Here is a 17,082-nt window from a genome sequence, read left to right as displayed (position 1 = left end):
CTAAAATATAAGGGATAATTTGGAAGGGATAATAAGGTTCCTAATTCTTTCTTCTTCAGTCTCAATTTTTTATTTAGCTTTAGGTTCTCATACATATATTGACCATTCAAATTCATAGCATATGCATGGGAACATAGTTTTGCGTCTTCTCTCTTACAGCTTTTGCAAAAATTCTCGATCCTGCATATCAGGTTGATAAAGGAGGCAGGGTAAGATTTGCTGTGGAACTGGCGGATCCAAAGTTGGAGGTGAAATGGTATAAAAATGGTCAAGAAATTCGACCCAGTACAAAGTAAGTGGAATTTGCGAATAATCAGTGATAACTATACAAATCAAAGAGTAATTTGACTTAATCTTCTATGCCTAAAAGCACTTTTTAGTTATACCTGTATGATACAAAATCATATAGAGGGACAGCAAAAACTTTTCATGTATTTTAGAACCATCAAAATTATAGTACTATATAAATTAAACCCTGTTTTATGTTTTAATTCTATACAGACTATTTCAAGTGATTCCTAACTATGGATTTGTGTCACTGTAGGTTATATGTGATTACTTCAGAGCATTGCCAAACTTCTCCCAGTTTTTTTTAAATCAAATTTTGAAAAAAATTGAAATCTATATTTGATATACCAGCTGGGAATCACACCTTATAATTAGATAACTTGTTTTTCCAGAATAGCATCTAAAGCCTGTGTTTTATTGTTTTTTGGCCCTTTCCCAAATGAAGGAAACAGACTAATCCCTGATACCTGATGGTATCGCTAGTCTATTATGAAGCTACTTTACAGAGATCCTTCTCAGTCCGAGAGATTTTCAACTCCAATATATATGTTTTCACTTAACAGGAGCCACGTGCATATTTATAAAAGACTTTAATCCTGAATATCTGTCACTTCTGTGGTACAATTAGGTGGATTCCAATTTCTTAATGTGGTCATGCTCTCAGAGTGACTTTGTGATAATAATGTTTATATCTGGTAAAAATCTCTTGAAGGCAGCCTGAATTTACCAAAAACATAATTTTTTTTTTTTGTGGTACGCGGGCCTCTCCCCGCTATGGCCTCTCCCATTGCGGAGCACAGGCTCCGGACGCGCAGGCTCAGCGGCCATGGCTCACGGGCCCAGCCGCTCCACGGCATGTGGGATCTTCCCGGACCGGGGCACGAACCTGTGTCCCCTGCATCGGCAGGCGGACTCTCAACCACTGAGCCAGTAGGGAAACCCCAAAAACATAATTTTACTTGGTTATCTTTATCTAGAAAAATGTTGCTTAGTGTTTTGTTCTTGAAATCTTCAAGTTGAGAATTTCCCAAATGAGAACTTTTCTTTAGTCTGTTATGATGCCCTGATATATCCATCCATAATCTAGGTCACAGATAATCAAATTTTGCAATCTCCTTAGATTTCAGGTTTTTGTTTCCAAACGCTCAACTTCTTTCTTAGTAGATGATATCTATGATATGATAACACTAGTTCTTAAGCTCATTTAAGAGAATATCACATTCTATAGAATTTACCATCTATGTTAATGATTAAGTTCATATTATTGCTTAAATTGTATAATCATTTATTCACCCAATAAAATCTGTCTCACTGGGCTAGCAAGGAGTGAAATCAATGAATCAATGAAAAAGATCGTCTCTGTCCCTCAATAAAGTAGATGAATTGCTCGTTTTTTAAAATATACAGAGTTAAAAATCTTAGCCAGCCCTATTTTCCAACAATAGGTTCATTGGCAAATATGTGAGTACTGATTTATATTTGAAATGAAAAACATACATAAAAGAAAATGACAAATTAAATATTATGTGTAAATATGCATATGTGTTACATTACATGTTATAAAGATAGACATTGGTTTCATGTTTGATGTTTATTAAACTATGTAAGACATGGCTACATAAATTGCAGATCAAAATTACTATTTCTGACTTTCAAATATTACTGAATTATAAGCCAGATTTGCTGGCAATAAAGAAAAGAGTAAAATCAAGTTCATGGACTCTGTTTATCTTCCTTCTGTTTAAAACAGATACATCTTTGAGCATAAAGGATGTGAAAGAATCATGTTTATCAATAACTGTGTGCTAACAGATGATTCAGAGTATTATGTGACAGCTGGTGATGAGAAATGCTCCACTGAGCTCTTTGTGAGAGGTAAGGTGAAATTTCTTACTGTAGCCATTAAGAGCCAACATCTCTCCTTCTCTCAGGGATAATCAAAATGGAAGTGATGAAGTGAGCTTTTGAGCTCCAGAGCAGAGACGGTAGTACCTCTAGAGATGGTTTATCTTGGGTGTTAGATTGGCTCTGGATTAAAGCCTCTCTGTACTGCCAGTTATTGTGTATCCTAATTAATCTTCAGGTTCGTTGAAGACTAGAAAAGCCAAAGGGAGGAAAAAACTGAGTAAAAATGCCTTGTAGTTTTGGCTCAAGCAAGCAGTATTTTGCCATATAATTGTTCTCGTGATAACTTCTGAAACCCAATAAAGTCTACTGGATAACCATTTCACACACTCAGCTGATCACAAATAGATTTCTCTTGAAACAGCTTCATCAGTAAATGGCATCAATCGTTGGCACTGAGATCGCTGAAGACCATCATTTACTAAGACATTGTGAAAGAGCTGGAGGGTGTCAATGAAGCCATGAATCACTTATTTTCTTTATGAGGACCTATGATTAAGGCAGCTCTGTAATCTTGAACATCAACTATACTTCAATTAAAAAATTTTTTAAAAAGACAATTCTGCAATCTCTATCATCCGTCTAGAACCAGAAGTAGAGAATTTTAGTGTTATAGGTTCTCCTTCCCCAGAAATGCCTACCATCTGGTATCTTATTTGCCAAAAGAAGGATATCTGATACAATGTGTCTGCTCTCTAAAACAATCATTTATTTGATTTGAAGAGTTCTTAGAAAATTGGAAAAACTTACCCAGGGTTGCCAGCCATTTATTTTGCCTTGAAAAAATCATAAAAAAACCTACCTACTACCTACCACCATCTAACTATGGCTCTGTGATGCATGATACTTTCTTATTGTTGGTTTTTCATCTGTGAACAAACCCAGGGTCACAAGGCAGGTTTTTGGACATTAAATGATTCTGATTTTGGTTTTTTTCACACTAGAGCCTCCAGTTATAGTGACCAAACAGCTGGAAGATACAAAAGCGTACTGTGGGGACAGAGTGGAATTAGAATGTGAGGTGTCTGAAGATGATGCCCATGTAAAATGGTAAATAGCTTTCCTGAGGTCTGTCCTTTTTTGGCTGTGTTGGGTCTTCGTTGCTGCACACAGTCTTTCTCTAGTTGCGGCGAGCGGGGGCTACTCTTCATTGCGGTGCACGGGCTTCTCATGGTGGTGGCTTCTCTTGCTGAGGAGCACGGGCTCTAGCACGGGCTCTAGGCAGGCTTCAGTAGTTGTGGCTCACAGGCTCAGTAGTTGTGGCGCACAGGCTTGGTTGCTCCGTGGCATGTGGGATCTTCCTGGACCAGGGCTCGGACCCATGTCCCCTGCATTGGCAGGCGGAGTCTTAACCACTGTGCCACCAGGGAAGTCCCTGTCCATTTTTAATAGACAAAAAAAGTACCTTCATAGTTTGGAGAACAGGAAATTGCATTTACAGATATGAAAAGGATCTCAACCTCATTCGTGTTAGAAGTTTTAACTAAAACTATACTAAGATACTGGGTTTTTTTTTCACCTGTGAAACAGAAAACTGAAAAAAGATCCAGAAATCTATATTGGTAAGGATATAGGGAAATAGGCACTTACTAATAAATGGATGGCTCAAGGTTTTCCAGGTCTATGTGACTCCAAAGCCCATGGGTGCTCTATACCATGCTTACTCTCACTATGCCATACTGGCAAGTTACATGGAAAAGATACATTTTTTCAAAAAAAGAAAAAGAAAATATACTTTTTTCATGTTATTCCTAGTAACTTTATTGTTAAGTATCTCAGAAAAATACTTTAGACTGAGAATTACCAATGACTTTAACAGTTCTTAAAAATAAAAAGCATAGTTTTGGGGCCAGATGGGAAGTGTTTTCTCAAGTTCTCTGTGAGTAACCTCAAAATTAAAGACTAGACGATTCGGAGTTTTAAAATCTTAATTGAGAAACAGAGTAAATTATGCAGCAGGAATCTCTAGTAATTGGTACAGGATAGATTGTTCATTCTAATCTAGAATCACAACTGTCTTTAAAGTGTATTAAAATGATATTCTTACTAGTGTGTGTCAAGAGCCCAACGTAGGTAATATCCATTGTTAGCATCTTTATCTGATTGATCTTAAATGGAAAGAGTGGGCTTATGTTTTTAATGTCATTTTTCAGACAATACTTGTTACAATATTAATCTATTGATACATTGATCCATACATTCTTTTTTTTTTTTTTTTTTTTGGCGGTACGCGGGCCTCTCACTGTTGTGGCCTCTCCCGCTGCGGAGCACAGGCTCCGGACGCACAGGCTCAGCGGCCATGGCTCACGGGCCCAGCCACTCCGCGGCATGTGGGATCCTCCCAGACCGGGGCGTGAACCCGCGTCCCCTGCATCAGCAGGCGGACTCCCAACCACTGCGCCACCAGGGAAGCCCCATACATTCTTTAATTCAACAAAAAGTTCTTGAGTGTCTGGCATCTGTCTCCTGAAGGGTCTTTTATAAAACTTTTTTTTATAATCTATTTTAACTCAGGTTTAAGAATGGTGAGGAAATCATCCCTGGTCCAAGATCAAGACACTACATTAAAGTTGAAGGCAAAAAACACATTTTGGTCATAGAAGAAGCAACAAAGGCTGATACTGCAGAATATTCTGTAATGACAACAGGAGGACAGTCATCCGCTAAACTTACCATTGACTGTAAGTAAGACTTCCTTGGATGTCTTCCAAGCTGTTTTACTAGTGTCTTGTGTTTGTTAATTCAGTTTTAGGAGAGTTTCAATCTATTTGGCTTGTACTTGTGGCAATTTTAAATATGTAAAATTAGATTCCATTCCAGCTGAGTGTCTATGTCGTATCAGTCAGGGACTCTAAGAACTTACTACTCAGTTTAATAGTAGAATACCAATATTGGGAAGGAAGTATAAAAATCACCTGCTAGAGAAGTTACCCAAATGGTTTAAGAAATATTTCAGTCCCCAAACCATATAAATACATGATAAATACTTAGATATGATATCAAATCCTGATATCCTGTTTGCTTAATCCTTTGGTGACCTTTGGTTTGGTGAACTTGCTATCTCTTCAATAAACATTCAACATTCTTCAATTACATTTGGGCTGAGAAGTTGCTCAAACTAATGGGCCTCAATTGGGAAGACTAAGCTAATTTGCCGATATGCTTTTTTTTTTTTTCACTTTTTTTTTTTTTTTTTGAGGGTACGCAGGCCTCTCACTGTTGTGGCCTCTCCCGTTGCAGAGCACAGGCTCTGGACACGCAGGCTCATCGGCCATGGCTCACGGGCCCAGCCGCTCCACGGCATGTGGGATCTTCCCTGACCGGGGCACGAACCCGTGTCCCCTGCATCGGCAGGCGGACTCCCAACCACTGCGCCACCAGGGAAGCCCGCTTTATTTTTTTAAAACAATTTTTTAAAAGATTTTTTTTGATGTGGACCATTTTTTTTAAGTCGTTATTGAATTTTTTACAGTATTGCTTCTGTTTTTTATGTTTTGGTTTTTTGGCTGTGAGACATGTAGGATCTTAGCTCCCCAACCAGGGATCGAACCTGCACCCCTTGCATTGGAAAGCAAAGTCTTAACCACGGGACCACCAGGGAAGTCCCCCGATATGCTTTAGAGGCGTGAAAGAATTCATGTCCTTTTCCAAATGCCCCCTAATGGTAGTTAGCTCTTAATGGCAGAGTCTGTCCCTTCCAGTTAGCCATGAAAATTAGAATAGCAAACTTCACAAGAAGATCGGTAATACATGCAGAGCAGAAACTCTGCTTCCTTATTTCTTTCTAAGTCCGGGTGCAATTCATAAATACACTGCTTATGTTTTGTGGAATGATGGCCATTGTAGTGTAATATCAAAACGTTTTTTTAACCATAGGCAGATCCTTCTCTGTTTAAAGCAATTACAGTCAGTCCTGCTATAATGTAACATATGCATTTCTAAAAATTACTGTGCTGTACAAAGTCATGCAATAAAAATCATAGGGGAAAGTGGGGTTAAGAACACAACACTCAACAATTTTGTCAGGGACACATTTTTTAAAAAATAAAATGATAAGAAGTTATAAGAAAAAAACAGTAGTACAGTTTTACAGATGTTAAATGGTTAATAAATACTACAACAAATATGGCACTTTACCTTGAAAAAGACCTGAAATTTGCTTGTGGAAGTGGTGTCAGAAGTGTTGCAGTTTGTGAGCTATTGTGAAGTAGTGGAAGGAGGTTATGTGAAATTGGATGGAGAGCTGTCATCTCAGATGTGCATGGATGTGGCTCATTTAACATGGGTGAACTAAAGCAGCTGGTAGATGTTTGAGGCGTATGTGTGTGCTCTGTGCGGTCCTACCTGACTCAGTTCAGCTGGGTGCCGTTTTCTGGATTCACCTAGTCTTTCTCATGAGTAAAATCATGTTTAATCGAACGTGAAATGTGTGTTATGCTCTAGTTGTCCCCGAATATTTCAACTGCATTGAACAAATTCTCATTTTCAAAACAAGCATTGTAGTGAAACTGTACCATTGTGAAATGACACCGTCTTGGCCTGTCTGGAATTTAGATTTGGCACTTAATAACCATCTATTATTTCTGCAGTAAAACCTCTGAAGATATTGACGCCTCTGACTGATCAGACTGTAAATCTTGGAAAAGAAATCTGCTTGAAGTGTGAGATATCTGAAAACTTATCAGGAAAATGGACTAAAAATGGCCTCCCCATTCAGGAGACTGACCGTCTAAAGATTGTTCACAGGGGAAGGTAAGTAAGCTAGGGTGGTCCCCAAGTGAGGGCTGGTCCCCATCTTCACTTCTTCTGCTTCCTAAATTACATGGTTGGTAAGGATGTTTGGGGAGTATTCATAGGGAGAGGTTCTATTTCCGGTTCTTTGCTTTCAAATAGCAAGAATATGTGATTCCTCTGTTGTACATCATGTCCTACCTGTGATTCTGTACCTGTACCTTACAGTGAGGTGCTGTGTTATTTCAAAACCCATTGACTGAGTCTTTCCATATAAACATGAGCTTAGAGGATACTGAATTCTAGTTCAGGAACTGGTTGAACTGGATTCACTGTCCCTAACCAATAAGTGTCATATGACCTTTCCACAATTTTTTTTGCTGAGGTGGGGGGACGATTTGCATAATATCCTAGAATCTAGCAAGGATGTAGGACAAGAATTCTTAAACTAGGATCCATGGATTTTTAGGAGACTGTGAATGAACTTCAGGGGCCCCCATAAATCCTTTGAAATTGTAAGCAAATTCTGTGTGTACAAAAGCACTTGTTTTTCTCCAGATTGAGGAGCTGTAGTGTCCATCAGATATTCACTGGCTCACGCTGCCAATAAAGTTAAGAACTATTGCTCTTATGCCAATACTTTATAATAACTATAAATGGAGCATAACCTTTAAAAATTGTGAATCACTATGTTGTATACATGAAATATATAATAATGTACGTCAACTAGACCTCAACTTTTTTTTAAAAAAAGAACTGTTGCTCTTAGGTCTGCATAAAAAGCCAAAGTCAGGTTATTCTTGGTAATTTCTTGAATCTTAAAATATGGCATCAGTGAGGTGTTATCTTCTATCCTTGTTTAAGCTATGAGATTTTAAAAAGGAACAAGAGATTCTTGCATAGTAAGCAGGCTGTATTTGTGGAGATGGTTTCATATAGCCCCAAATAAATACTGAATGTGGATCAATAAATAGGATAATCAAGGCACCACATTACTCTCAGTCTCTCTCCAGGCTGCACTAAACAAGTTAAGATAAAACCAGGTGTCTCCTCAGTTTGGGTCCTACACAGTCTAAATCTTTGCAAAGTCTTAGAAATATGTTTTTTCATTTCCTTAGAATCCACAAATTAGTGATAGCCAATGCTCTCGTCGAGGACGAAGGTGATTATGTATTTGCACCAGATGCCTACTCTGTTACTTTGCCTGCCAAAGTTCATGTTATTGGTGAGTAGATAAAAGAGATCATTGCAGAGTTGTGTTCTTGTCTTTCTGGTTTTGCTTACCTTGGAATTATATTCAAAATGTGATATTTAAAGAAAAATACATGTATTGGTAGTAATCACTAATCATAATAGTTGATTCTTAAGAGGTCTTAACAATGAAGTAGTTTTGCAAGGTACCAGGCACCAACTACTTTGACTCCGCTTATATCCTTTTTGACTGGATAAAATATTGTTTACTACCAATGTTTAACACTAGCCAAGTACTAACCCAGATAATCACATGGAAATAGCCGTCTGATAACAAAGGCCACGGTTAATATTCCAGATCCTCCGAAGATCGTACTGGATGGTCTTGATGCTGACAATACAGTGACAGTAATTGCAGGAAACAAGCTTCGTCTAGAGATTCCCATCAGTGGAGAACCACCTCCTAAAGCCGTTTGGAGCCGAGCAGATAAGGTTTGTTCTATACACACACACACACATACACACATACACAAACACACACACAGCCTACCCTACTCCCTGCCTCCCGTGAGTCACATGAAAGAAGGCAGCAAATAAATGTACAGTAAAGATGTAACTCCTTTAATAAAGAAAGATTACTGATTTTCAGGCAAATATAATAACTATTCATTTGCTTTTCATATTTCTGACTACCTACTATGTGACCCTTTGCATATGCATATGGATGTTATTATGTGCAGTGAATGAGGTTCTACCTTTCCTTCTAATGGGTGTCAGGGAATGGGGTGGAAGATAAATAGACAATGAATTATTAAATAAATAAATAAAGTCACTTTGGATAGTAATGAGTGCTACGAAAATTTAAAAAAAAAAAAAAAAAACAGGGTGGGACTTCTCTGGTGCTGCAGTGGTTTAAAATCCACCTACCAATGCAGGGGACACGGGTTCGATCCCTGGTCCAGGAAGATCCCACATGCCACAAAGCAACTAAGCCCATGTGCCACAACTACTGAGCCTGTGCTCTAGAGCCCGCAAGCCACAACTACTGAGCCTGTGTGCCACAGCTACTGAAGCCTGCGCGCCTAGAGCCTGTGCTCGACAAGAGAAGCCACCACAATGAGAAGCCCGTGCACCGCAAGGAAGAGTAGCCCCCGCTCGTCGCAACTAGAGGAAGCCTGCGCACAGCAACGAAAACCCAATGCAGCCAAAAATAAAATAATTAAAATAATTATTTAACAACAACAAAACAGGGTAATATGATTAGTAAGTGACTGCATGGGGCATGAGAACAGCCTCTATGAATGACAAGAAACCATTTTGAGAAGATCAAAGCAAAGAGATTTCCAGTTGATGTCAATGCAAGTGCAAAGAACAAGAGGAGAGAATGCACTTAATGTGTTGGAGGAATACAAAGAAGGCCAGTGTGGCCAAGGCAGCGTGAGTGAGGAGGAGAATAATAAATAAAATTGGAGTGGTGGAGTAGAGCCGGCTCAAGTGTGACTCTGCAACTTCCTATGTAAAATGTTTTAGGCGCAGTAAAACTGTTCCATATGATACTAAAATTATGGGTACGTGTCATAGGTTTGTCAAAACCCATAAAATGTACACCACCAAGAGTGAACCCTGATGTAAACTATAGACTTTCAAAGATAACAATGTGTCAATGTAGGTTCATTAATTATAACAAGTGTACCCACTCTAGTGGGGGATGTCAGTAGTGGGGAAAGTTACGTGTGTGTGGAGACAGGGGTTATATGAGAACTCTTTGTACTTTTTCCATTCAATTTTGCAGGGAACTCAAAGCTGCTCTAAAAAATAATTTGTTTTTTTTTTTAAATCTTGGAGAGTGTTTCGTCCTTTTCCATTTTCTGGAGGGAAAAAAAAGCTTTATTGAGCTATGGGACAACTTCAAGCAGTCAAATCTATGTGTAACTGGAGTCCCCAAAGAGGGGGACATAAAAATATATAGAGGAAAAAATGGCCCCAAATTTTCCAAATTTGATAAAAACTAAAAAATCTCAGATACAAGAAACTCAATAAAATCCAAGCACAAGGAACATTAAGACATCTACACCAAAAAAAAAAGACATCTACACCAAGACCCATCATAATCAAATTGCTCAAAACCTGTGGTTAAGAAAAAATCTTAAAAGTAGTAAGAGGGCTTCCCTGGTGGCGCAGTGGTTGAGAGTCCACCTGCCAATGCAGGGGACACGGGTTCGTGCCCTGGTCCGGGAAGATCCCACATGCCGCGGAACGGCTGGGCCCGTGAGCCATGGCCGCTGAGCCTGTGCGTCCGGAGCCTGTGCTCCGCAACGCGAGAGGCCACAACAGTGAGAGGCCCGCGTACCACAAAAAAAAAAAAAAAAAAGTAGTCAGAGAAAAAGTCACATTAAACCCGTGGGAACAAAGACAAAGATGACAGCTGATCTCTCTGGAAACAAAGCAAGTGAGAAGACAGTGGAGCAACGTTTAAAGGGGGGAAAACTGTCAACCTAGAATTCTATACTCAGTAGAAATAATTATCAGAAATGAAGGCAAAATAAAATTTTTTATATACAAAAGCTGAAAGAAGTCATCTCCAGCAGACTTGCACTACAAGAAATGTTAAAAGAAGTCCTAAAGTCAAAAAGAAATGATACTAAGATGAAAACATTTTCACAAAGGAGCTATCAATAAGTGGGTCAGAAATAATAATTACATGGATAAATGTATAAAATATTTTTTCTTATTATTTAAATCTCCTTAAAAAGATACTTGGTTGTTTAAACAAAAATAATAGCAATGCACCATGGCCTTCAAACATAATTGTAAGTAAAATTTGTAACAATGAAAACATAAGGCCAAGAGGGGAGAAAGGAAGTAAGGATTGAAAGGAGTGAAATGGATGTATGCTATTGTAAGTTTCTTTTGCTAAATGTAAAGTGTCATAATACCACATGAAGGTAGACTATACTATAAACCCTAAAGGAACCAGTAAAATAGTAAAACAAAGAGTTATAGCTAATAGGCCAACACAGGATGTAAAATGGAGCCACAAAAACATATCTAATGAATCCAAAAGGAGGCAGCAAAAGAGACACAAAGGGCAGATGGGACAAATAGAAAACAATTAGCAAGATGATAGAATTACAAAGAAAAATAGGTAAGTTAGAGATTTTACTACTTTTCTCAATAGCTGATAGAACAAAATGTACAAGTTTTGAGAAATACTATCAACCATCTTGATGTAGTTGACATTTATAGAACACTCCATTGAACAAAGTAGACTGGGCATTATTTTAAGATGCACATGGAAGATTTACCAAAATAGACCATAAATAAGTCTCAGTAAATGTGAAAGGATTCAGGTCATGCAAGATATATTCTCTGACCACAGTGGAATTAATTAGAAAACAATAACAGAAAGATTTGGAAAATTTCCAAATATTTAGAAACTAAGTAGCTTTTTTAAAAAGTAATTCATGGATCAAAGAAGAAATTACAAGGGAAATTAGAAAATATTTATGAACACAACACATATCAGAATTTGCAAAATACCATTAAATCAGTACTGAATAGCCCTATACCTATGAAAGAAATGAAATTTGTAGTTTAAAATCTTTTCACAAAACAAATTCCACATCTAGATGGCTTTATTGGTTAGTTCCACCAAACATTTAAGAAAGAAATAATACAAATTCAATGCAAACTCATCCAGAAAATTGAAGAAGAGAAGATAGGAATACTTCCCAACACTTTCTTTTTTTTTTTTTGCGGTACGTGGGCCTCTTGCTGCTGTGGCCTCTCCCATTGCGGAGCACAGGCTCCGGACGCGCAAGCTCAGCGGCCATGGCTCACAGGCCTAGCCGCTCCGTGGCATGTGGGATCTTCCCGGACCGGGGAACGAACCCGTGTCCCCTGCATCGGCAGGCGGACTCTCAACCACTGCACCACCAGGGAAGCCCCCCCCAACACATTCTTGAAGTCCAGTATTACCCTTATAGCAAAACCAGAAAAAGACATTACAAGAAGAGAAAACTACAAATCAATATCACTCCTGAACATAGATGAAAAAATTCTAAACAGAATTTAGCAAATCAAATCTAAAAATACATAAAAGGAACAGTACATTATATCCAGGTGGGACTTATCCCAGGAATACAAAGGTAGGTTTAACATTGGTTAATATAATTCACCATATTAACAAACCAGAGAAAAAATGTGGTCATCTCGATAGACACAGAAAAGCATTTGACAGAATCCAACATCCATTCCTAGTAAAAGTCTCTGAGCAAACTTGGAAGTGAAAGGAACTTCCTCAGCATAATAAAAGACATTCATAAAAATGCTACAACTATAATCCTACTTAATAGTGAAAGGTTGAATTCTTTCCCTTTAAGATCAGAAAGAAGAGAGAAAAGATGTTCACTCTCACCACTTCTGTTCAGCATTATACTGGAGGTTCTAGCCAGGGCAATCAAGCAAGAAAGAGAAGTAAAAGACATCCATTTTGGAAAGGAAGAAGTAGAACTGTCTTTATTTGCAGATGACGTAATCATCGATGTAGAAAATCCAATGTAATCTGCAAAAAAATCTACTAGAACAAATGGTCATAGTAGCCTTATTTGTAATATTCAAAAGCTGAAAACAATGCAAATTCCATCAGTGGGTGAATGGATAAACAAATTGTAAGAAATTCATACAAGGGAGTACTGCAATAACTTGGATGACTCTCAAAATAATTATGCTGTGTGAAAGAAGCTGGAACAAAAAACAAAGAGTATTTTTTAAAAGCCATTAAAAAAAAACCTGACAGTACCAAATGCTGACAAGGATACGGAACAATTAAACTCTCATACATTGCTGGTGGGAATGCAAAATGGTACATCCACTTTGGAAAACAGTTTGGTAGTTTTTTATAAAGTTAAGCATGAGCTTACTATAAAACTCCACAAGGCTATTCCTAGGTATTTACCCAAAAGAAATGAAACACATGCCCACACAAAAACTCGTATAGGAATGTTTATGGCAGACTTATTTATAATTGTCAAAACCTGGAAATGACTCAAAAGTCCAATTGTACAAACATATTCCAACTGCACGTGGAACATGCAATGGAAAACTACTCAACAATTAAAAGGAACGTACTAGTAATACAAGCAGCAACATGGATCAGTCTAAAAATATGCACTTGGAAGACTACATACTGTTTGATTCCATTTATATGGCATTCTGGAAAAGGGGAAACCAAAGGGGCAAATAACAGACCAGTGGGTGCCAGGGACCAGGATGTGGGGTTAGTGGGTTGCATGCCAAGGAGCATGGAGACACTGTGAGATGTGATGGAAACAGTCTGTAGCTTGATTATGGGGGTGGTTACACACTCACATAAATTTGTCAGAATTCATAGATTATATATCTAAAACTATGAATTTTACTTGATGTAAATTATAGCATAAGAAACAAAATAAAACATAGAAATATGAAGAGGATAATATAACACCACCCTAAGTAAGTTATTTTTCTTTTCAAGCAGAACATCTTTTGTAATCTTAAGATTAGAATTTGGCTAAAATGAGGAAATTTTTTTCTATTATAAAATGAGAATTATGAAAGCCATTTCAAGTATTCTTACCGTTGCCACAATCTTATGTTATTGAAGACTTACAAGTCCTAATCCAGACACAAAAGAGTAGAGTTGACAATACTGGCAAATTACCCTCTTTCTAAATTGCTTTGGCCTTTCTCTGTTTTTCCTCTTTGTATATTGGCTGTCTATTATTGCATGGAAGATATGAGCTGGGAATCAGAAAAATGTAATGCTGCTTTAAACTTCTGGTGTAAGGAAGAAGGAAGGCGAGAAATGAAGGAAAATAAGAAGGGGAAAAGGAGAAGGAGAAGAAGGAGAAAAGAAAGAAAATATAATAGAAGTCTCAACCTCACTCTGTCTTTACTTTGGGAATTAGATGTTCATTCTTTCATGTCCTGCTGGAAGGGAAAACTCAGTACGCAACTTGTATGGGAAATTGGCACTGTGGCCTTCTTCAACCCTTTTCAGTATTTTTAAATTTCCAAGACATCTAAAGAAAGGAACAAATCATTATTTAGTTTCTGATGTGAGTTTAAGTATTTCTAATTTCATGTACAAAGAAACTCTTCTCCTAGAATGACACTTCTGCGCTTGTATTTTTGGTCCTCCAACTTTCTCTGTAAGGAGTTAATGGGTAGTGAACTTTGGAGTCAAATCCCAGTTCTACCACTTCTTAGCCGTGTAACCTCGGGCCACAGTTCTTCCCATGTGTAAAATGGGATGACAATACTTTTGTCCTTAGAGCTGGTGGAGGATTAAACTAAGAGCACATATTTCAGGTAGTGGCACCATGTCCAGCTTAAGTGCCCGGGCACTCTGGAGGTGTCCTTGTTGTTTGCATAGGTCATGCCACATTGTATTTCTTTCCTCTGTAGGCTATTATGGAGGGCGGTAGCCGAATAAGAACTGAAAATTACCCTGACAGCACCACTCTGGTTATTGATGTAGCAGAAAAAGATGATTCTGGTGTTTACCACATAAATCTGAAAAATGAAGCTGGGGAAGCACATGCAGCCATCACGATTAAAGTTGTGGGTAAGTCCTCTGAGTCAACAGACTTCTAGAATCAGGCTGACATGTCTAGATCCAAAGTAGACTTTGCAAGTTCTTGGTTCTCTCAGCTTTTCTGGGTAGCCAACAAAGAAGCACACAGTATAGCTGTATTTTATAAATCACTGCCTTTCTTTTTTTATCTTTGCCACTTCTTTATATGTCTTTCTCTTTTCTTTCCTTTTTCTTCCTTTTCCTTTCCTTTCCTCTCTTGTGTCTTTACTTGCCTAGAGGACTAGTTGCGGTGAGGAGTAGCTAAGGTTAACCTTTTGGGGTTACTGTCATTAGCTCTCCACAGTCACACTCCCTTTCAGTGCCCTCTACAGTCACTGACACACAATTGCTAAATAATTTCCAACATCACACTCACTGTAGAGGAGTAAGATCTGCCTTGGTTTTTAGATGACCTTTTAAGTACATTTTTCCTGATCCTGAAATCAAGTGAAATGAGTATGGCAGATTACTGGTGGTCCAAGGTCTCATGATCTCTTCATCCCACTTTAGCTTTCCCTTAAGAAACATATTAATTTTTTTTCTTTTCTCTCTGTCTTTTTTTTGGCCATGCCATGTGGCATGCGGGATCTTAGTTCCCCTACCAGGGATCGAACCCGTACCTGCAGCAGAAGTGCAACGTCCTAACCACTGGACCACCAGGGAATTCCCAAGAAACATATTTCAAATTGATCCAAAACTAAGGTCACTTTGTTATGTACTGAACTATATTTATAAGACATGGTAACTTGCCATTTTTGACTTGGATTTCTACCAGTCAACATCTTATACAACAACTGATGTAAAATGTGCAGTAATTAGTTCTTGATTCAGTTCTGCTGCAAGTTCACTTCTGTGGTTAAAAAACAAAAAAACAAAATCACGTCCAACATCTAGGCAATAATTTCTTAGTCGCCATTTTCAAGGTAAATAACAAAAGTCTTGGGTTTCATACGGTTCTGTAATGTGACACTAGTTTAAAGGATTTGGAGACATCGTTATTTTATTTGTATCGGGCTCACCTTCCCTGATTCCATATAGAGCATGACGTTGTACCCAAATTAGTTACCCAGTGCACTTTAGTAAACGTGGAAAAATAATAAGAAATAACCTTGCTTCTGTGATTGTCATCCAAAAACATATTTTCCAATGAACATTCTTCTTTGTGCTCTCACTCCTTCAATTTTATTTTATTTTATTCTATTCCATTTTTTGTTGGCTACAGACGTCCCTGATCCTCCAGTGGCGCCGAATGTGACACATGTGGGAGATGAGTGGTGCATCATGAACTGGGACCCTCCTCTCTATGATGGAGGGTCCCCAATCTTAGGTAACTGCGTGTTGGTCCATCTGTGGACCTGCCAGTGGAGTTGGTGTCCTCTTCATGCACATTAGTACAAAGCACATTTTAAAATACTGCATTTAGAAGAAAACTTTTAAATATCCATTCACATTGAAATATATTGGGGGATGCTTTATAAGTACTTGAGATTTAAATAGCTCTGATGAATATCGTCTGATTGCCTGTCCTCTTTTTTTGTTTGACATTTCTGTTCATTATATAATTTTGAAACAACTGTAAGTCTAACTTTATTCTGGTCAGTAAATGCCTAGATCCATAGAATTATGTCTATGAGGCAATTTCTTCTAGAGTTAAATACTTAGAAGAATTTGCTTCCCCTGTGGAACAGGAACTTTCTTCTACTTGCTAATAATGAAACTCACAAAACTGGTTATTTCCCCCTTCTTACATTGCTGGGACTCAAAGCCACATCTGTTGCTCAAATAGAGTGACTATGTAAGTTTCTATGGCCTACATATCTGTGGTTTATTTTTTCTCTTCTCTTCCTAGTACCATTTTATTTTTTTCTAGTCTTATTATTTTTATCTCTATCCCATGATGTTAATATTTGTATTATTTATAATCTCTCTCAAAAACACCAATGGAATAAGATGGGTTAAAAATACATATATGACTATTTCACTTTGAGTGCTGAGAATATGGGAAATTTTTGAACTTTCTAATATCTGACAAAGTTTAATTTTGGAGACCAAGGAAAAGCTTCAGTTTCCATTTTGCGTCCCCTTCAGGTTACTTCATTGAGAGGAAAAAGAAGCAAAGCTCCAGGTGGATGAGGCTGAATTTTGATCTCTGTAAAGAAACAACCTTTGAGCCCAAGAATATGATTGAAGGTGTGGCCTACGAGGTCCGCATCTTTGCCGTCAATGCCGTTGGCCTCTCCAAGCCCAGTATGCCCTCCAAACCTTTTGTTCCATTGGGTGAGTCAAGAGAGGTGTGTCTTTGTCATGAAAATCGTTGCCCCAGATTGTGACTGCTTCCTTCTGACCTCTAA

At 38.1% G+C, this 17,082-nt stretch overlaps 1 protein-coding gene across 1 annotated transcript in view; it reads left to right on the top strand.

The window, feature by feature from the left end:
* MYBPC1 (myosin binding protein C1) overlaps positions 1-17,082 on the top strand; it is a 79,258-nt gene that overhangs the window by 36,795 nt on the left and 25,381 nt on the right. Inside the window, exons 13-22 of the mRNA XM_065888148.1 lie at positions 160-292; positions 2,039-2,163; positions 3,138-3,243; positions 4,708-4,874; positions 6,783-6,945; positions 8,043-8,149; positions 8,474-8,607; positions 14,563-14,722; positions 15,954-16,058; positions 16,820-17,008. Of these exons, the coding sequence (XP_065744220.1) occupies positions 160-292; positions 2,039-2,163; positions 3,138-3,243; positions 4,708-4,874; positions 6,783-6,945; positions 8,043-8,149; positions 8,474-8,607; positions 14,563-14,722; positions 15,954-16,058; positions 16,820-17,008 (1,389 nt within the window). The remainder of the gene's footprint in view (positions 1-159; positions 293-2,038; positions 2,164-3,137; positions 3,244-4,707; positions 4,875-6,782; positions 6,946-8,042; positions 8,150-8,473; positions 8,608-14,562; positions 14,723-15,953; positions 16,059-16,819; positions 17,009-17,082) is intronic.

This window comes from Phocoena phocoena, chromosome 11 (genome assembly GCF_963924675.1).
Source record: "Phocoena phocoena chromosome 11, mPhoPho1.1, whole genome shotgun sequence".
In the NCBI taxonomy this organism is placed as follows: Eukaryota; Metazoa; Chordata; class Mammalia; order Artiodactyla; family Phocoenidae; genus Phocoena; species Phocoena phocoena.
Note: the sequence above shows the minus strand (reverse complement) of the source record. Positions and strands in the feature narration are given on the sequence as shown.